At 34.9% G+C, this 22,500-nt stretch overlaps 1 protein-coding gene across 9 annotated transcripts in view; it reads left to right on the forward strand.

The window, feature by feature from the left end:
- The window catches only part of LOC144978161 (nck-associated protein 1-like), a 106,950-nt gene that overhangs the window by 515 nt on the left and 83,935 nt on the right, over positions 1-22,500 (forward strand). For all 9 annotated transcript variants that reach the window (XM_078923851.1, XM_078923855.1, XM_078923853.1 and 6 more), the window contains exons 2-17: positions 917-1,030; positions 1,602-1,688; positions 3,190-3,246; positions 4,072-4,214; positions 4,847-4,937; positions 5,518-5,655; positions 7,038-7,086; positions 8,361-8,514; positions 9,305-9,370; positions 9,762-9,858; positions 11,509-11,633; positions 13,401-13,441; positions 14,670-14,761; positions 17,587-17,668; positions 20,377-20,435; positions 22,272-22,417. In XM_078923851.1, coding sequence (XP_078779977.1) covers positions 917-1,030; positions 1,602-1,688; positions 3,190-3,246; positions 4,072-4,214; positions 4,847-4,937; positions 5,518-5,655; positions 7,038-7,086; positions 8,361-8,514; positions 9,305-9,370; positions 9,762-9,858; positions 11,509-11,633; positions 13,401-13,441; positions 14,670-14,761; positions 17,587-17,668; positions 20,377-20,435; positions 22,272-22,417 — 1,541 coding nt within the window. The remainder of the gene's footprint in view (positions 1-916; positions 1,031-1,601; positions 1,689-3,189; positions 3,247-4,071; positions 4,215-4,846; positions 4,938-5,517; positions 5,656-7,037; positions 7,087-8,360; positions 8,515-9,304; positions 9,371-9,761; positions 9,859-11,508; positions 11,634-13,400; positions 13,442-14,669; positions 14,762-17,586; positions 17,669-20,376; positions 20,436-22,271; positions 22,418-22,500) is intronic.

The raw sequence follows: 22,500 nt of genomic DNA on the forward strand, positions 1-22,500 counted from the left end.
AACTGTAAATAAGTAAATAACAGTAGTAGAAGTAATAGAACAATGGTTTATTTTCACCCAACTGCTTGACCAAGAAGACATTGTGATTTTTTGTTCTGCCCTTGTAAATTAAACTTTAAGTTTTCTTCTCTTTAAATTAAAGTTTAATTTACAAGGGCAGAAAAAAAATTACAACACTTATTCTTATCGTGTCTGCCCCCCCCCCCCCCCCACCCACTTAAATTTTTTTTTTTACTGGCACTATTCAATTCTCTATTCGTAGTATGATTATGACCGATTAGGCCTTGGATCTAAATGAAATTAATTAAGCACTGCTTAAAAAATTGAAATAATTCTTGAGTGGGAGACTCATTTCAATCCTAGTCTATTGCCATCACCTACCTGATTACTGATCAAAACTGACCTTAACATTTTCACCAAGAGTGCAGTCTCAGCAATGCAGTTTTGGCCTAAATGAAGCCAGAGTCAATTTACTTTATTCATTGCTCTTGCGATGAAAATTGGTGAAGAAATAATGTAGATTTGAATCAAATGAAATGCCTTCTTGGGAGTCTTAAGGGATCGTAAACAATTTCTTGTAAAGATGGTTTTCCTCAGATCCTGGAAATCTGTGATTTTGGAATTGGAATCCAAAGAGGAATTTTCTCCTTTTAATAAATGACCCTGCCCTCCCAATCAGTTTCCTGGCAGTGAGAGAGTTTATGTTGGTCGAACAAACAGGTGCAGTCTCCCACTTTTTAGAGGTTAGCCCGAGTATCAATAATAATTCATCATGTCAATTGCTCTAAAACGTTAGGGTTAATGCAGTAAAAAATGGGGGTTTTATGGACAATCGTTCAAAATTTTCCTTTTCATCACCAGCAGCACTGATAATATCTCATCTTTAAAAAGAAAAATGTTTTTCTATCTCATGTAGATGCTTGGCAGTCCAGAAAACAAGCCTTCATTCCTTCATGATAAAAACCTTCAGCCAGCGATTGACAGAGCTTTGTTAAAGAAGTTTCCAACCTATGACATCAAGGCCAGTCAGGTACTGAGTTCATTGTTTGTTGTTATTATTCTTTCTCTCTTTTGTTTTCCTTTATTTTTTATGGGATGGATATGTCTGGGGGGAGTGGGGGATATGGAAGCAACCAAAGTAGTCCTTCAGGCCCATGGACATAGATTTTTAACTTGGTTTCTGTGTAACGTGGATCTTGACAAGAGTTGCTTGCTACTCTTTTGATAGGATGATAATAATCTATCACATATTACTTTTCGTGAGTGAGGAAGATTAGACCTATCAGCTTTTATAATAAGTGGCTACGTGACAGAAGGTAGAACGAAAAGTATTCACTAATTTGAAATTAATTCAAAGAGAAGGCTATTATAAAAGGAAAGATGATCTAATATTAGAAGGTAAAGTTTTTCTAAGCCTACCGAAATATAACTGGAGTGAGATGAATTCAGTTCTTGCTAAAATAAAATTTTAATAAAATAGATATGAATAATCACTACTGTGACAGTTACCATCAGCACTGATTGGAAATGCAGTGTATATGGATGTTCATGTTTATTAAAAAAAATATTTTTTATGATTATAAATTTTCCTTCCTCATCAGCTGGAGATTGTGAATTCCATGAAAAACGACATCTTGAAGGCATTGTCTTTATACTACCATACATTTGTGGACATCTTGATGTTGAAGGTAAGGAGTATTTATTTATTATGTTACGATTGGTGATGTTATCAAAACGTGACGATCATTCATATCTCCCCTGTTCTGGAAATTCTGCATTGGCTGTCGGTAAGCAGCTCATTGAGTTCAAGATTTTATGATATTGATAGAGCTCCTTTCATGATCTGACACCATCTTACTTAAATGAACTTGGTCTCATTACAAAAAATTGAGCTTTTATATAGCGCAATATCCATCAAATGTGCTCAAAGCGCTTTACAAGGGGTCCCTGACCAACAACAACACTTAACAAGTTGAATGAGACATGATGCCTGTTAGACGACATTACAATATTTTTCCGACATAAACAACGTTGTTAATGACCAGGTACTCATTTTACACCTGAGTATGATGAGAATGTGAGTAAAGAGCCTTTTCCAAGGACTCAATTATGCGCCAAGCGAGGCTCGAACCCAGAACCTTCCAATCCAAAAGCGAGTGTCATGCAACAAGACCACATAGTCATAGCTGCAGATCTTATATAGACCTGACAGATCTCTTAGATCTAATGACCTGAATCTTATGACAGAAGTACCCTCGAAGTCTTTGTTTCACAACAAATCCTTCAGAGTTACTGCGCCCAGGGTGTGGAATTCCCTTTCGTATAATACCTAAAACATAGAAAATTTAGATAAATTTACAAAGAAATTGAAAACTGAATAAATAAAAAAATTATTTAAAAATTGAGCTTTTATATAGTGCAATATCCACTAAACGTGCTCAAAGCGCTTTGCAAGGGGTCGCTCTCCTACAGCAACATTTAATATTTAGGACGAGACATGACGCCTGAAAGGCGATATTATAATTTTTTTCAGACAGAGACAATGCTGTTAACGGCCAGGTACTAATTTTACACTCGAGTACGATGAGAGAATGTGAGTAAAGAGCCTTTTCCAAGGACTCAACTATGCGCGAGCCTGGAACCCAGGACCTTCTGATCCGAAAGCGAGTGTCATACCACAAGACCACATAGCCACAGATCTCATTATGAAAAGAAATTGAAAACTGAATTTGTTTAGAAAAACTTATTTTGATAATTGATGTGTTTTGTATGTTTTATATTAGGGTAGATTGTATAATATAATGGTCCTATGGTTCTTTTTATTCTCATGCAAGAACTGACCCTTCGCCTCAAAACGGTATTAAGTCGGGTTGGTTAAGATGTTGAAAATTGAATTTATAGCCAGAAATATCAGACTTGTGTTGAGTTTATACGATTTATTGAGGAGAATGGCAACCATATTTTAGGATGCGAATGTCAACAATTAATATTTTTGACCAGTTTAACATTTAACTCGGCTTTTAAGCATATGGTTCATTCCGGCATAATACCTTTTTGAGACGATGGGTCACATATGGTCACATCTGATCTTGTTCTCTGATTATTATGTCATCATAAATTAACCATTTTGTTCTAATTCCCCCCCCCCCCCCTCCCCTCCCCCTTCCCTCTTGTCACCAAATTTTACAGGATCATATTGTGGATCTTCTCACAACCATTGATGCCTGCCAAGTGCATTTGGATATTGTACGTTTTAGAAGAATAATATACCCATTCCTAATCCTTTGGAAGAATATTATAACCCATACTTAACACTTTAAAAGAACATACCCATACTTGACCCTTTAGAAGAATATACCCATACTTAACCCTTTAGAAGAATATACCCATACTTAACCCTTTAGAAGAATATACCTATACTTAACACTTTAGAAGAATATACCATTATTTGACCCTTTAGAAGAATATACCCATACTTAACCCTTTAACAGCGGGGACTGATTTTTGGCGCCAACAGCAACACTTAACATTGAGAGACTTTTGCTACTTTTCAAAATTGTATTAAAAATGAGCATGTACATAGATATTTTTATTCAACTATCATTAACATACAAAAACTAAAAACATTAACATTGATACTGCGCCTATAATTTGTCTCCGAAAAATGAAATAAATAGACATGGGGTAAAAGTGACCTGGGTAAACTACGGATATAGTCGGTGTTAGAGTTGAGTGAGTTAATAATGTATTTAGTTTTCAATTACACAAGCTACCTTTACCATTTAGACAAGTGTTTTGCATACAAAAATAGATAATTATGTATAGAGATGCATTTTAAAAATGAATTTTATTTCTTTAAATATGTGGTTGAGTGGGACAAATGAAAACAAGCTAAGAGATTTAAAAAATTAAATTCTGCTTTCATCATCATCATCATCATCATCATCATCATCATCCTGCTGCTCCTCATTTTCATCATCATTATCCTCCTCCTCATCATCATTATTATCATCACCATCATCTTAGTTGTAGTTTTTTTCTATAGTCAACTTCCTGTCATCTCTCACTCAGACTGTGAACTTTGACATGACCAAGAACTACCTTGACCTCATTTCTACCTACGTGTCCATCATGATTCTCGTATCTAAAGTCGATGACAGGAAAGTCGTTCTGGCTCTCTTTAACTGTGCTCATGATTTCCTGCATGGAAAATGGTAAGAATTGTATCAATAGTGACAAAAATGTCAATATAGAAAGGCTTCGAATTTTTAATTTTTTTTCTCCATAGATAGGCAAAATATTTTAGCCTCCTTTAGCTCTTTCTGGCAACATGGGTGATACTTGTTGATATCAACTTGCCCTAGATGGATCTGTAACTTTCTTTTAGTTTTGCTATGTTTAGTTGTTGCCAACTTGCTGTGCTGGTGGAAAGGATTTATTAATGATGCGTCAGTTTGACTTTTGATGACCCGAAATTGATCGAGATAACATGAATATTTGGATAATGTTTGATTTTCTTATACTTATAACACAAAATGGATTAAGATAATATGAATATTTGGATAATGTTTCTATTTTTGATGACCCAAAATGGATGGAGATGATATGAATATTTGGATAATGTTTGATTTTTGATGACCCAAAATTGATTGAGGTAACATTGGTATTTGGATAATGTTTGATTTTTGATGACCCAAAATGGATGGAGATGATATGAATATTTGAATAATGTTTGATTTTTTATTACCCACAGTTGATCGAGGTAATATGAATATTTGGATAATGTTTGATTTTTGATGACCCAAAATTAATGAGGTGACATGACTATTTGGATCATGTATTTCAGTGACCAATCCTATCACCGCCTGGGCCAAATGTGTCTGGAGTATGAAAACCCAATGAAGAAACTCTCAGAGGAATTTGTGCCGCATTCACGGGTATGCTCCTCGCTCTATTTCTATGCTGATTTCATTCAATTATTCAGTTAATGAGTCGTTCATTAATTAGATAATTAATTTATTTAGTACTACATATATATATTTATTTATCGATTTTCTTTTTCTTTTCTTTCTTTCTTTATCTATTAATTATTTCTTTCTTTCTTTCTTGGACCAAGATTGTAAATAAGTTTTCTTTGTTAATCACAAATCTTGAAAACTGATTTTGTATTTGAAATGAGAGAAATTATATTTGTTGGCTGTGACATGAGACAACATCAGAATTTCATGGGAGTTAAGTTTTTTCTTCTTCTTCTTTTTCTTTTTTTTCTTTTGTCTTGTTTTATTTACTGATTGTGCTTGAATTTGCTCTGTTATACCATCGACACTTTATCATTTTCACAAAGAGTATAATTCTTTTCATGATAAAAACGAAATATATATATATTTATATTTATGATTGTTGGTGGGTACTTGTCTGTACGAGAGTGCTCGATAATGTTGGTTAGGCATAAATAATTCACATTTTTACTTCCGATACAATATATTTATGTATATATTTTTATGTATATATCTACAGATTCTCATACCAGCCCTCATGTCCCTGCACAAAATCTACCCAGATCGAAATCTCACAGCGGAGCAGATGAGAAATCGACAACTTCTCAATATTTTGGCTGATCCAGCCAAGATGTCTAGTGTGCCACCCCAGGACATTGTAAGGATTAATCATGTTAGACTTTATATATATGTAGGTCGTTTGCAGAGCTTCTGTTTCTGTTTCCCAGTATAGATTTGCTTCTTTTGCAAATTTAATCAGTATATATATATATATATATATATATATATATATATATATATATATATATATATATATATATATATATATATATATATATTATAAATATTTTTTAGAAAGTACTTCCGAGCCATTAGGCTCATCATGGAGTCGGAGTTTATCCCGGTTTATGTAGCGTGAATGAAATGGACAATAGCAATTGCTATCCTAGTTCTATTGAAAAGTACTTTCCACCAGATCTAACATATCAAACCACTGCTGGGTGGACAGGGGGAGGGGGTCAGAAAATAATCTCGACTACATCCGAGATCGATCTTAGTCCCTTTGTGTGTGAAGCGAATGCTCTACCAACTGAGCTATCGGGTCCCCCAGTAATAATAGGGCTTAAAGGCAATATCTCACAATTTTCCTCCTTTTTCATGTTTTATCACCATTAGCACTGGTTCATGATTGGTTCATTGTTGGCTCCGAATCTCGTGTTTGATTAATAATAATACTAATAATATAATCGTAGGAGGACAATTTAACTTTCTCCTTACCGATCATTTTCAGTAATTTCCCAAAAATGGCAGGCTTACCCAGCTTTTTCAAAACTCAAACAATCTCTCAACAAAACAACTTTATGTTCTTATTAATTAAACAAACATCATTGTGATGTACAAAATAAATCTGAATTAGCAAAAAATGTATATTGTGTCGTAACAAATGTGACAATTTTGCTGTAGGTGATAAGGAGAGGGTTAAGTGCGGCTATGTGGTCTAGCAGTATGACACCGCTTTCTGATCGGAAGGTCCTGGGTTCAAGCCTCGCTCAGTGCATAGTTGAGTCCTTTACTCACATTCTCTCACCATACTCAGGTGTAAAATGACTATCTGGCCATTAACAGCATTGTCTTTGTTGCAAAAAAAAATTTGTAATATCGCCTAACAGGTGTCATGTTTCGTTCTACACATTACGTGTTGCTGTTGGTCAGGGACCCTTTGTAAAGCGCTTTGAGCACGTTTAGTAGATATTACGCTATATAAAAGCTCAAGTTTTTTAAAGTGATTTATTTTGAACAATGAATACCTGGCAAGTTGTGGAAAAATACCTGGTAAACGCGCCCGGGGGAGACAAAGAAAAACACTCATAGACCAACCGAAGGGCTTCACCAACCTAACAATCCAAGAGCTGTTTGAAAAAGCAAGAGACAGGGAGGAATGGAGAGAGATAATTCATGCAGTATCCGAAGCCTGGACCAGGCATGGAACCTAGAAGAAGAAGATTTTTAACAAATATTTTACTATCCATCCATTTTCAGATCCAGTGCGAGTACCTGTCCCTCGATGTCATTGAGAAGTGGATCATTTGTGAGTTGCTTCTTTAAATGTCGTTTGATATCTGATGTATGTGCGACTATTTGGCCTAGTGGTGTGACACCAGGCTTGTAATCTGTCGGTTAAAAATTAAAATCTCAATACAGACAGCTTAACTCTTTCCTTACCAACCCTTTTCATTATTTTCCACAAAATGGCAGGCTTACCCAGCAGAAAAATAGATTTTTAAAAACTCAAACAAGCTCTCTGCAAAACAACTTTATTTTCTTATTAATTAAACAAAGATCATTCTTCAAAGTTTGTGATGTAGGAAATAAATCTGAATAAGAAAATGGTGTATTGTGTCGTAACAAATGTGACGATTTTGCTGTAGGTGGTAAGGAGAAGGTTAAAAAAAGATGAGTCATTGAAAAAGGCTCGTTTGACATTTTCTCTTCACAATCAGGGGTAAAACGACCACCTGGCTGGTAATTATCTATGTCAAAAACTAATGATAATAGTAATAATAATGATGATGATAATAATAATAATAATAATAATAGTAATAATAATAATAAAATAATAATACTATTAATAATAATAATAATAATAATAATAATAATAATAATAATAATAATAATATTAATAATAATAATAAGTAGTAGTATGATTCTTGATTTGACCTGTCTGTTTAATGTTTGTATCCCATTGTTGGATGCATTAAGTTCGACTCCTTGTTAAAGTCTCTTTGCTCTTTATCTTCTCATCAAACTCAGATGTAAAATGAGTACCTGGCTGCTTCCAAAACCAATTATTCATATGTTTAAAAATAAAATATACTGTCTTCTATATCCCCCTGTATCTTGTTTTCCAACATACTTTCTGTCTTTGTCTTGGAATGAGATTACTTGGTTTTGTCCAGGCCCTGGCCGGATACCCTAGCTGGGAGGGAAACAGTCAAATGTATAGTTAGAGTTTTGGGAGATTATATTTTTTTCCTTGTAAATCATCTCTCTGTTATGCACTGTATTATGTTTTGTTTACATATTATATATGATTTGTAAACATGCTTGGTCGGGATGAGACTTTTTGGTGATATCAAACTAAGTATTTTGATAGTGGAATCTACATCTGTTTCCTATTTGAACCTATTCCCCTTTGTCTTACCTTTTTTTGGGTGCTTCAATTGTAATTCTAGACCTTTTTACTATCCCATTTTCTTTCTTTTTACTGGTGCTGATATAACGTAAATGTGTTGCAAGCGCTGTCAAACTCTTAAAAAGCAAAGAAGAAAATCAAAAATAAAATAATATATATTGTTTTTTTAGTTGGCCTGATGTTGACTTACCAGAACTTGAATGATGCCCAGGTGTGGGACCTTTGGAAACAAGCCCTGCAATCCATCTACATTTTGACACTTTGTCGCAGCGAAGTCCTGCACATCCACAGCTACATCATACAGTTCTTCGACAGCCTCAAAGGGTGGGCGTGCATCTTCCTCTATTTTAGTTTCCCTTTCTGTACATTGTTTTATCTGTCTTTCTCTTTTCTGTGTTGATTTTGTTTATTTTGCGAGAAGGTTTCTAAGGCAATTTTAATTCTTTTATTCATTAACATATTGAACTTGGTAGGAATGCTTTATAAGATCTTTTGAAATTAGATAATACATTTGTAATATTTGCAATAGATATATATATCCTTTTACTTGTGTGGCTATGTGCTCTTGTAGTATGACACTCGCTTTCAGATCGGAAGGTCCTTGGTTCGAGCCTCGCTTGGTGCATAGTTGAGTCCTTGGAAAAGGCTCTTTACTCACATTCTCTCTCCGTAATCAGGTGTAAAATGACTACCTGGCTGTCAACAGCACTGTCTCTGTCTGAAAAAAAAATTGTAATATTGCCTAATAGGTGTCGTGTCTCGTTTTACATGTTACGTGTTGCTGTTGGCTAAGGACCCCTTGTAAAGCTTTGAGTGGATATTGCGCTATATAAAAACTCTCATTAACTGATGATGGAGAAAAAAGGAGGGAGAGAAAGTAATATATTGAAAAGAGCTCAGGGTTTGCTTTAATGTCACTTTATAAGGTATGTGATTACTTTTATCGAATTGGATGTTTTTTGTTGTTGTCATTGTCTTTTATTTTCTCAAACATATTTTTGACATTATTTGGTCTAATATTTATATCATAGATAATTTTACACCTTAAATCTCTGAATGGAATCATCATTCTTATCACTGTTTCTGTGTGTTTTCCCACCATTGCATTCTCCAGACAACACATTCAACACAAGCGTGTCACAGAAATAAAGGATTTTCAAGTACAAGCCCTTTCAACATCGTAAGTTGTTTTTTTTCTGACTGCGGATATACATCAATGTGAAATTGCTCCTCCTTTCCCCCAAAATTGGTAAATATAGAAACAGATTTAAAAAAGAAAAAAAAAAAAAGAAAAGGAAAAAAAGGGGAAAATTAAAGGGGAAACAAACCCCGTAATCCCTCCCCCCCCCCCCCTCAAAAAAAAAAACAAAAACAAAAAAAAAAAAAAAACCCACCAAAAAACAAACACAGAATATTCTAAACTGAAATATGATTTTTCAAAATAGACCCTCTAATTAATATTTTTGCCACCAAAAAAATTAAGTTTGGTATTGATCATTTTGTTTGTGATTTGAATGTGCAAAGTTGATATTGAAAATAAAAATAAAATCCCCAAATTATTCTCTCAACAGACCTGGTGTTCATAGAGAACGTCGTAAATTCCTGAGGTCAACCCTGCGTGATTTGACTCTTGTGTTTACAGAGGAACCAGGTCTTCTGGGTCCCAAGGTATGTAAAAATTTGTTGTTGTCTTGTAGTACGTTCTCTAAAAAAATATTAATTGAGCTGTTATATAGAGCAATATCCACTAAATGTGCTCAAAGCGCTTTACAGGGGGTCCCTGACCAACAGCAATGCATAATATGTAGAATGAAACATGACACCTGTTAGGTGATATTACAAATTTTTTTTTCCGATTTAGACAATGCTGTTAACGGCCAGGTACTCATTTTACACCTGAGTATGGTGAGAGAATATGAGTGTAAAGAGCCTTTTCCAAGGACTCAACTATGCGCCGAGCGAGGCTCAAATCCAGGACCTTCTGATCCAAAAGCGAGTGTCATACCACAAGACCACATAGCTGCTCATGTGATTGCTAGATCATGTAAATCAAATAATGCACTGACTGCTGGGAAAACCTGGCTTTTTAACTCACTAAATCCTAACACCGACTATATCCGTAGTATACCCGGGTTATTTTACCCCATGTCTATTTATTACATTTTTCGGAGACAATTTATAGGTATAGTATCAAAGCTAATGTTTTTAGTTTTTACATGTTAATGGTAGTTGAATAAAACTATCTAAGTACATGCTCATTTTAAATACATTTTTCCCATTTTGAAAAGTAGCAAAAATCTCTAGGATTGAGTGAGTTAATCTATCTGGTATTCCTATTTATGTACCAGGGTCCGATAACAGTGGTACAACATTTGCCCATCAGGGCGACTGTCCTGATAAAATTGGGACTGTCCCAATTTTGCAATCTATAATAGTATTTTTAGGGGACTGTCCCAATTTTGCAATCTATGATAGTATTTTTAGGGGACTGTCCCAATTTTGCAATCTATGATAGTATTTTTAGGGGACTGTCCCAATTTTGCAATCTATGATAGTATTTTTAGGGGACTGTCCCAATTTTGCAATCTATGATAGTATTTTTAGGGGACTGTCCCAATTTTGCAATCTATGATAGTATTTTTAGGGGACTGTCCCAATTTTGCAATCTATGATAGTATTTTTAGGGGACTGTCCCAATTTTGCAATCTATGATAGTATTTTTAGGGACTGTCCCAATTTTGCAATCTATGATAGTATTTTTAGGGGACTGTCCCAATTTTGCAATCTATGATAGTATTTTTAGGGACTGTCCTTGCAATCTAGTATTTTTAGGGGACTGTCCCAATTTTGCAATCTATGATAGTATTTTTAGGGGACTGTCCCAATTTTGCAATCTATGATAGTATTTTTAGGGGACTGTCCCAATTTTGCAATCTATGATAGTATTTTTCGATTTTACAGCCGTATTGATACATTTTTCCTGATATTCAAAGTTGTGTAAAACTGTCTGTGAATGATACAATGCAAGCCATATGAGACTGTGTAATTATAAACTATTGTATAAGGCATTTAAACGATAATTCCTATTAAGCCTTTAGTAAGATAAGATAAGACAGTCCAAAACAAAAAAAAAACATTTTAGAAAAGAAATTAGACTGTTTATATGCATGTTAAAAGAAATCTCTGATAATATCTTTAAACCTTCCCCCCCCCTCCCCCCAAAACAAAACAAATCATAACAAAACAGTGTAAGTAAACAACAAACAAAACATGTCTTCGTGATTTTTAATGGATGTATTTTTGTTTTCTTGTCCACAGGCGTTGTATGTATTTCAAGCCCTATCTCTTGCCCGAGATGAAATCCTGTGGTTGTTGAGGCATGTGGTCAACCCACCGTCCAAACGACACAACGTCCGGATGTCTCCCGAGGACTTTTATGATCGGTCAGTTTATTTTACAACCATATCGATGTCTTCAATCGCAAACCGATGAATGTAGTATTACCCAACTATGTTTTAGATTTTTAAGATCTACCGATACTATAACTGCCCAGTGGACATGACTGGTTTTGTCACATGTCAAAATCAAGCATTTTCATTGGATAATTTTACTTATTATTTTAAAGAAGTAGTCCTTCAGAGCCATTAGGCCCATGGATCTGGAGTTTATCCCGGTGTCTATAGGGTGAAATGGACAACAGCAATTGCTTGCTACCCTTTAGATAGGAAGCTAATCTATCACAAAGTACTTTCCACCAGATGTAACATAACAGACCCAGCTGCTGGGTGGAAAAGAGGGGGGGGGGGGGGTCAGAAAAGAAAAAAAAATCTCGACTGCACCCGGGATCGATCTCTGTCCCTTTGATTGTGAAGCGTGTACTCTACCAACTGAGCTATCGAGACCCCCTTCCTTAATATTGGGTGAAGAATAATCTTGTCTGAAAATTAGAAAACTGTTTATTCTCATAGATGAATGCTTTGGAACCAAAACCATCAACATATGTTCCCCCCCCCCCCTCCCCCCCCCCCAACTATTTCTTTAAAAAAATATTATCTAATCACGACAGGGATGCTGATTTTCTATAAATTAACAGAATTGAGAACGTTGGAAAAACCTCCATATATTTTCCAATCACCCGGGGAAATTACAAGAAAAAGAAGCTTTATGACTGACTTAGACTCCAGTCTTAACCCCCTCCTTACCCCCCATAGGAAAATCGTCACATTCGTTACGATGCAGCCAACATTTTTCTCATTCTAATTCCTTTGGTACATCATAATAATATTTGAACAAAAATGTTTGCTTTAGTTAAAGTGTATTAATACGGTGTTGAGGGCCTCGTTTAGCAGGAAGATATATGTATATCAAGAACTAACAGATTTTGTGTTTGAGTGAAATAAATCTATTTTTGTACATAGGTTGGGTGTGAAGTTTTGGGGAAAATATAGAAATGGCCAGTAAATAGAGAGTTAAAGGGAATGATTCCCCTAAGAGACTGAAACTATTGACTCCATCCACTAAGCCCCAGGAAATCAATATTAAAGTTAGATCACTCTCAAACCTATTGCATCACTTATTAAAAAGCAAGTAAGGAATGTCCTTTAACGGGAGTCCAGTGTTCAGATAGGGTTTGATCAGGAGTGTGTTTGCGTGCAAAAGTTAGGTAATTTTTTGCCTCCTACATCGGCAAACTTGTACAAAAAATTGAAGGCTGGTTTTCCAAAACTCATTAAGTCGATTTTTCTACTTTTCAAGATTTTCCTCCCATGAGCTAATTTGAAATGTAAACTTTTTTATTTTACGAATCAATTTGCACAAGAATTTCCTTAGATTTATATGAATTTGAAGTTTAATTTTGAAAAGATAATAGACCAGATGAGAAATTTTGGGGGAAAATTATCCCTTATATCTCCAAATTGGAAAAACGAGTTTTGAAGGAATTTTGAAAAACCACTCTTCATTTGTTTTTGATCGTAATAATAACTAATTATGGTTAAAACTGCCAACCTAGCAAACAGAGACAGACAGACAGAGAACAAATGAGAGCAGTACCTTCTATGATACTCGATATACATTAAAGCTCAAAATGGCATAATATTAGAAGTTTGTGCTCTCGTGGTGATTGATGGTAAGATATCATGGTGTCATGTTAGAATAAAATAGAGCCCTGCATGTAATGTGTTAAAAATTTTAATTTTTCCCATCCATAGACAACTCCCAGAGTTGCTGTTTTACATGGAGGAATTGAGGGGTAAGTGTTTTCCTTTTTGTGTTTCTTTCTTTTTTTTTTTCTTTTTTTTTTCCAATTTATTTCTTCTATGAAAAAAAAAAGGAAATTAAAAAAAAAAAAAATTATATGTTGCTCTTTTTAAAATGTATTCAGTACAAGGAGATTAGCATCACTTAGGATTGATAATTGAAATTGAAAGTTGATTCATTCGTATGGAATTTGGGACTCAAATTAAGATATTTGTGAATATTTCATATCACACCCATTAGTAAAAGTAAAAAAATAAAAATAAAACCCTAAAATAAAAAAAACAACAAAAACAAAAACAAAACCAAAAAAAAAAAAAATAGAATTAAAAAACCAAACCAAAATTTTTTTAACCGACAAAACTAACTCCGACCCCCACCAGAAAAAACCCAAACAATCCCAAACAACAAAAGAATAAGTGGTGGTCTATCATTTCTAATATATCTCCAAGTGTTTAAATCCCCTTCCCTTCCTCTCTTTCCCTTTAAAATTTTTCTTTCTTTTTTTTTGTTTTTTTTTTGAGAGAGAGGTTACACTCGAGTATCACTTTTTAAAAAAACTGTATTCAGGTATAGAATGAATACCTGCCCAGTAATAGCATCAATCGTCCCTGTTGAAAAGGAAAATAAATTAGACTGTCGACTTACAGGCATGATGTTGGCTTGGCACCCTCTGTAAATCGCTTATAGCAGGTTATGTGGATATTTTGCCAAGCGCTTTGATCACGTGTAGTGGAATTTGCGCTATATAAAAGATCAAGTTAAGTTAAATTAATGAAATTGAGTGTTTATATAGCGCAATATCCACTAAACGTGCTCAAAGCATTTTACAAGGGGGTCCCTGGCCAATCAATCGCAACACTTAACATGTATATTACAATTTTTTTTGGACAGAGAAAACGCTGTTGACGGCCAGGTACTCATTTTACACCCCCGTGTAAGGTGTGAGAATGTGAGTAAAGAGTCTTTTCCAAGGACTCAACTATGTGCCGAGCGAGGCTCGAACCCAGGACCTTCCGATCCGTAAGCGAGTGTCATACCACAAGACCACATAGCCGCAAAAGGTCTTTTTTTTCTTTTCTATACCCTTCCCCCCCCCCCCCCCCCCCCTCCCAAATCAATTGAGTTTTCTTTTATATATTATATATATTATATATATATTATATATATATATATATATATATATATATATATATATATATATATCCATGACTATTTTTCAGGATTGGTGAAGAAGTACAATGAAGTCATCCAGCGATACTATGTACAGTACCTGTCTGGCTACGACGCTGTCTACCTCAATCAGCTTATACAGGTGGGTTCTGCTGCAGTCAGGGAAACGTTATCATTCACTTTCTGAATTAACCCTAAAGCTGGTAGTCAGGGAAACTTCATCATTCACTTTCTGAATTAACCCTTTAGCTGGCAGTCAGTGGAAACGTTATCATTCACTTTCCTGAATTAACCCTTTAGCTGGCAGTCAGGGAAACTTTTGTATCATTCACTTTCTGAATTAACCCTTTAGCTGGCAGTCAGGGAAACTTTTGTATCATTCACTTTCTGAATTAACCCTTTAGCTGGCAGTCAGGGAAACTTTTGTATCATTCACTTTCTGAATTAACCCTTTAGCTGGCAGTCAGTGGAAACCTTATCATTCACTTTCTGAATTAACCCTTTAGCTGACAGTCAGTGGAAACCTTATCATTCACTTTCTGAATTAACCCTTTAGCTGGCAGTCAGTGGAAACCTTATCATTCACTTTCTGAATTAACCCTTTAGCTGGTAGTCAGGCAAACTTCATCATTCACTATCTGAATTAACCCTTTACCTGGTAGTCAGGGAAACTTTATCATTCACTTTCTGAATTAACCCTTTAGCTTGTAGTCAGGGAAACTTTATCATTCACTATTTGAATTAACCCTTTACCTGGTAATCAGGGAAACTTTATCATTCACTTTCTGGATTAACCCTTTAGCTGGTAGTCAGGGAAACTTTATCATTCACTTTCTGAATTAACCCTTTACCTGGTAATCAGGGAAACTTTTGTATCATTCACTTTCTGAATTAACCCTTTACCTGATAGTCGGGGAAACTTTTGTATCATTCACTTTCTGAATTAACCCTTTACCTGATAGTCAGAGAAACTTTATCATTCACCTTCTGAATTAACCCTTTAGCTGGCAGTCAGTCAGGGAAACTTTATCATTCACCTTCTGAATTAACCCTTTACCTGGCAGTCAGGGAAACTTTTGTATCATTCACTTTCTGAATGAACCCTTTAGCTGGTAGTCATGGAAACTTTTGTATCATTCACTTTCTGAATTAACCCTTTAGCTGGCAGTCATGGAAACTTTTGTATCATTCACTATCTGAATTAACCCTTTACCTGGTAGTCAGTGGAAACTTTTGTATCATTCACTTTCTGAATTAACCCTTTAGCTGGTAGTTAGGGAAACGTTTATTATTCACTTTCTGAATTAACCCTTTAGCTGGTAGTCAGGGGAAACTTTATCATTCCCTATCTGAATTAACCCTTTAGCTGGTAGTCAGGGGAAACTTTATCATTCACTTTCTGAATTAACCCTTTAGTTCACTTTCTGAATTAACCCTTTAGCTGGTAGTCGGGGAAACTTTATCATTCACTATCTGAATTAACCCTTTAGCTGGTAGTCAGGGAAACTTTATCATTCACTTTCCTGAATTAACCCTTTAGCTGGTAATCAGGGAAACTTTATCATTCACTTTCTGAATTAACCCTTTAGCTGGCAGTCAGGGAAACTTTTATATCATTCACTTTCTGAATTAACCCTTTAGCTGGCAGTCAGGGAAACTTTATCATTCACTTTCTGAATTAACCCTTTAGCTGGCAGTCAGGGAAACTTTATCATTCACTTTCTGAATTAACCCTTTAGCTGGCAGTCAGGGAAACTTTATCATTCACTTTCTGAATTAACCCTTTAGCCGGTAGTCAGGGAAACTTTATCATTCACTTTCCTGAATTAACCCTTTACTTGGAAGGTCTGATTTCAAGTCGACTCAATGAATGACATTTGTCAGGATATGATTCGTTTCTATCACTGTCAACAAGAGATTTGTAACTGCAATGCGACTCTAGCTTCTAGAGAAGATAAAAAAAAAAATTGTTTTTTTTTTAAATTGAGCTTTTATACAGGGCAATATCCACTAAATGTGCTCAAAGCGCTTTACAAGGGGTTCCTGGTCAACAGTAACATTTAACATCCCGATATTACAATTTTTCGGACAAAGACGACGCTGTTAACGACCAGGTACTCATTTTACACCAGAGTACGGTGAGAGAATGTGAGTGAAGGGCCTTTTCCAAGGACTCAACTATGAGCCGATCGAGGCTCGAACCCAGGACCTTCCGATCCGAAAGTGAGTTTCATACAACTAGACCACATTGCGGCAGTTGCTAGTCTCTTGTAGAAAGCAATGGAAACAATGTCATATCTCTCTCATTTTTCGAAGTGAAATCGGCCCTGTCACAATCTAGGGTTAATCTTGATTTTATAATGCAGCAGATCGATCGTATATTGAAGGGACAATGTTTTTATAACAACAAAGCAATGATGTCACTTTTTAAGATCTGTGTTTTGATTGTGAGTTTATATTATTAAACTGTATGAAAAATGAAATGCTTTTAATTTTTGTGAAATTTGTATTTTCCCGTTATTTTTATACACATATCTGTGTAATTTATTTTTGTTTTTTGTTTTGTTTTGTTTTTTTCTTTGTTTTTTTGTGATTTTTTTTCTATTTTAGTTTTGTTTACATCAGTGAGTTTTGTTTATACATTTTATGGTCTTATTATTTGATTTAGTTTCCAAATTGGCAGTCACAGATCACATTTTTATTTTAGCTAAATTTTTCTTGCACTCAAATAGAGGGAAGAAAAAAACCCCACATAGGTTGCAATGTTTTATTGAAATTTAATCAGACACCCAATCTTTGCCTGTTTTCACTTTCACAAAGATTGCAGTAACAGCTATGATGATTCTTTCCAACTTTTTAAAATTGTTAAGTGGTTAGAGCACGGTGTCTGCCATAGATAAGGGTTTTTATGATTGCAATGTTTTTTGTTTGTTTTTAAAATGTTTAATCGCCGTCATCTTCCCACAGAATATTTCAATGTGTCCTGAGGACGAATCCGTTATCCTGTCTTCCTTCTACAACAGCATTGCAGCCCTCAATGTCAAACAAGGTATGGATGCAGTCAACGCTTATTTTGTCATTTTGAATCGGAATCTGTATGTTACTCGAAAGTTGACTGAATTCTGAGTATTTGTATTCAGTCAAAGGCAGAGCGAGTTGTTGATTGTGGCAGCCATTTTATTGATGTTTAGGCCGAAGTAGTTTGATAATCTTTGCTCATAGGTGTCATAAATAATAATGTGAAATTGAATGTAAGCTTCAATTTAATTACAAAAACAGATCAAATGAACATTTCGGGTTTCCCCTTTATCAACAAAACAGGATGAATGAAACACCACAGATGAATGAGATAATGTGGTAGTGGCGTAGTTAAGATGAATAAACTTGCATTCCTTACTTAAATGTCTATTGTTGTTCAGACATGTTGGGGTTCCGTCTTGTAGTGCAGTGAATTTGATTTAGATATTATTAATAATTTATGACCTTGTCATTTTCATAATTCTTGAAAACTGGTTTTAAGTTTTACTTGGATTACGTGAACAATCAATTTAAATTTTAAACTTCGTATTTGTCATCATTATTTCTTCTTCTTCTTCTCTTTCTTTCATTTCTTCTTCTTTCTTCTCTTCTTCTTGTTCTTCTTCCTCTTCTTTCTTCTTCTTCTGCTGATCTTCTTCTTTCTTTCTTCTTCTTTCTTCTCTATTCTTCTTCCTTCTTCTTCTTCTTCTTCTTCTTCTTCTTCTTCTTCTTCTTCTCTTCTTCTTTCTTCTTCTTCTTCTTCTTCTTCTTCTTCTTCTTCTTCTTCTTTTCTTCTTCTTCTTCTTCTTCTTCTTCTTCTTCTTCTTCTTCTTCTTCTTCTTCTTCTTCTTCTTCTTCTTCTTCTTCTTCTTCTTCTTCTTCTTCTTCTTCTTCTTCTTCTTCTTCTTCTTCTTCTTCTTCTTCTTCTTCTTCTTCTTCTTCTTCTTCTTCTTCTTCTTCTTCTTCTTCTTCTTCTTCTTCTTCTTCTTTCTTCTTCTTCTTCTTTCTTTCTTCTTCTTCTTCTCTTCTTCTTCTTTCTTCTTCTTCTTCTTCTTCTTCTTCTTCTTCTTCTTCTTTCTTCTTCTTCTTCTTCTTCTTCTTCTTCTTCTTCTTCTTCTTCTTCTTCTTCTTCTTTCTTCTTCTTCTTCTTCTTTCTTCTTTTCTTCTCTTCTTCTTCTCTTCTCTTCTTCTTCTTCTTCTTCTCTTCTTTCTTCTTCTTCTTCTTCTTCTTCTTCTTCTTCTTCTTCTTCTTCTTCTTCTTCTTCTTCTTCTCTCTTCTTCTTCTTCTTCTTCTTCTTCTTCTTCTTCTTCTTCTTCTTCTTCTTCTTCTTCTTCTTCTTCTTCTTCTTCTTCTTCTTCTTCTTCTTCTTCTTCTTCTTCTTCTCTTCTTCTTCTTCTTCTTCTTCTTCTTCTTCTTCTTCTTCCTTCTTCTTCTTCTTCTTCTTCTCTTCTTCTTCTTCTTCTTCTTCTTCTTCTTCTTCCTTCTTCCTTCTTCTTCTTCTTCTTCTTCTTCTTTCTTCTTCTTCTTCTTCTTCTTCTTCTTCTTCTTCTTCTTCTTCTTCTTCTTCTTCTTCTTCTTCTTCTTCTTCTTCTTTCTTCTTCTTCTTCTTCTTCTTCTTCTTCTTCTTCTTCTTCTTCTTCTTCTTCTTCTTCTTCTTCTTCTTCTTCTTCTTCTTCTTCTTCTTCTTCTTCTTCTTCTTCTTCTTCTTCTTCTTCTTCTCTTCTCTTCTTCTTCTTCTTCTTCTTCTTTCTTCTTCTTCTTCTCTTCTTCTTCTTCTTCTTCTTCTTCTTCTTCTTCTTCTTCTTCTTCTTCTTCTTCTTCTTCTTCTTCTTCTTCTTCTTCTTCTTCTTCTTCTTCTTCTTCTTCTTCTTCTTCTTTCTTCTTCTTCTTCTTCTTTCTTCTTCTTCTTCTTCTTTCTTCTTTCTTCTTCTTCTTCTTCTTCTCTTCTTCTTTCTCTTCTTCTTCTCTCTTCTTCTTCTTCTTCTTCTTCTTCTTCTTCTTCTTCTCTTCTCTTCTTCTTCTCTTTCTTCTTCTTCTCTTCTTCTTCTTCTTCTTCTTCTTCTTCTTCTTCTTCTTCTTCTTCTCTTCTTCTTCTTCTTCTTCTTCTTCTTCTCTCTTTCTTCTTCTTCTTCTTCTTCTTCTTCTTCTTCTTCTTCTTCTTCTTCTCTTCTTCTCTCTTCTCTTCTTCTTCTTCTTCTTCTTCTTCTTCTTCTTCTTCTTCTTCTTCTTCTTCTTTTTTTAAGTCTGTCACTTCATTTTGAAGATTCCACAGACCACAGTATGTTTCTTTCATTGGAGATGTGAGACTGTTCCACTTTCTTAATGTCGATGGTATGAATGAATACAAGTGGGCATCCTCTCTTGTTGGGGAACCATAAACTTGGATGAATTCATAAATATGTGATGGTCGGATTAAATGTGCCATGTGGCTGTTTTCAAGTTAAGAATGAAAAGTTTAAAAACATTTTATTTTTCTTCAACTTCGCAACTAGGGTTTTTTGTTTTTCTTTTAACTTCAGAATTTCAAATTTTTTAGATGATGTGTCACATTTTGTGAGGCCATTACACATATTTTGTTTTTGATTTACTTGAGTGACAGTAGACACACACATACACACACACACACACACACACACTCTCTCTCTCTCTCTCCCACACACACACACGAACACACACATTTTAATGGAATTGCAAGTATGTTGATTTTCTATCAGATTTTGTTTCTTCTGTCTTCGCAGTTGAAAAGAATGAAATATTTGATTTCACTGGATTCCGACTGGATTGGTTTCGTCTTCAGGTGAGGATTATTTCGTTATATAATTGCTCTATTTTTTCATAAATAAAAAAAAATAAATTATCGTTTAAAAAAAAAATTCTGGTTATGAAGCTACAATAATGTCCGTGCTACAATCAAAGCCAGATGAATATTGTCATAAAGTGACAATGCCAAAGAGTGAGTCGGTGGTCTGCAGAACCTCCGTCCCAGTCAATGGCCTTAAAGGGTTGCTAACGTCCAACAAATTGACCAGCCCAACAAACTAACAATCAAAGAATGATAAGTAAATTTTCATATTTCATATAATTTATTAATGCAAATTACTCTCTCACACACTCTCTCTCATTCGCACATGTAATGACGAACACTCAATTCACTTGACAGTAACGATGAACGTGGAACAATGAATAAGTCACATAAGTCACAAACAGATTTCACAAGAAGGTGGGGCCCCTTACCTTTACAGAACACATAGAACAAAAATATGAACTGTCCGTCACAGGTACGTCAGGGCTTCTTCCTCTTGTCGAGATGATGCAGTCTGTCGTCCTTTCTTTCTACTGTCACAATTCGTACTGTCCAACCTCTCTTTGAATCTAAGGCATCGGCCTTATGACAATACAACTAAAATGTCCACGGCTTTGGCCGGATATGAACAATATTCATATGGTATAATATCGATGGCATCGGCCAAGGATAAAGCTATAGAAATGTTCTGGCTTTGGCCACAAATCAGAAGAAGAAAGGTCTTACATCCAAAATTCAACAGGGTTAGAGTTAATTCATATATAGTTTCTTTGGCTTTGGCCCAAATCAACAGGCCCACTAGAATGGGAAAGAAAACAATATTTAATTAACCATATAAAAACAAAAGCAATAATACTTAAACTAGATCACCTTTACACATATCACAACACTATAAACTTCTCAACACGTGGTCACTGCCCAACGTGCTTGGCACAAACTACTAAATTAGAAAATCACTAGTATTAATTAACTCATAATATAAGCAGAAAGATTGACTCAAATGAATAATTCCACCAACCACAAGGCCTGTAACAATTAAAATCACAATTTGATTTTAATAAAATTAAGTACAACTCTTGCAAAACAGCATCGGCTGAACTTTGCATAGAGACTAAAATACGTCCGAATCGTCAGACGGCCAACTGGTGAATGGGAAGGATGAAAGTTTTACAAAAACCAAGAAACAGAATTTTAAAAGAAAAGAAATACTTAAAGAAATAGTCTCTCTTTGTGTGCCCGGAAATGACTCACAGGAAAATCCATGACCTATGACATTTCCGAACATAAATTAAAACAACTTAAGCGGTCCTACGCAATACCAAGATCAGTCCCTATATCTATTACACAGAACTCAACAACAAAAGGACGTATACGGCATGATCATCACAGCGGGATATTAAGTTAGACATTACGAACTAAGAATAACATTGGGATTAGCGTACACAATAAACTTAAGATAACATTAATAATAACATTTCGTGACAAATATGTATATCTGAAAAATTGTTTCTTGACGGTAATATTATAATTAAAAAAATAAATAAAATAAAATAAAATTCCCTTTGTTCATCCCATAGGGGAAATTTGTCTTAAGGGTCTATTCAAAAAAAAAAAAAAGACTGGAATAACCCAGGCGTTAGCCGCAGTGCAGCTCCGCAAATTGGGCTAGGGTGAGGTGACTTGCTCAAGGCCACACAGCGCAGCGGCGGGTGATTGAACTCGGTACCTTTCCGGTATGAAAAGCAAAGACCATACCGCTGAGTCGTGTGCTGCCAGTCTTAACAGTGAAAAATGTTTAATCCCTGTATTGTTGGACGTTTTCATTCTCAGGCTTACACCAGTGTTAGCAAGGCAGGATTGGTGCTGAAGGACCATCAAGAGCTGGCCACTCACATGAATACCATCATCTTCCATACCAAGATGGTGGACTATCTGGACCAGATGATTAACGAGACGGGAGATTTATCCATTTACTGGTACAATTGGAACTATTGTTGTCATAATTTATTGTCATTATCATATCACCATCGTCGTTTTCATTATCATCATTATTATCATC

This window comes from Berghia stephanieae, chromosome 8 (assembly GCF_034508935.2).
Source record: "Berghia stephanieae isolate SIO BIC M18660-M18661 chromosome 8, UCSD_Bste_1.3, whole genome shotgun sequence".
NCBI classification, from domain to species: Eukaryota; Metazoa; Mollusca; class Gastropoda; order Nudibranchia; family Aeolidiidae; genus Berghia; species Berghia stephanieae.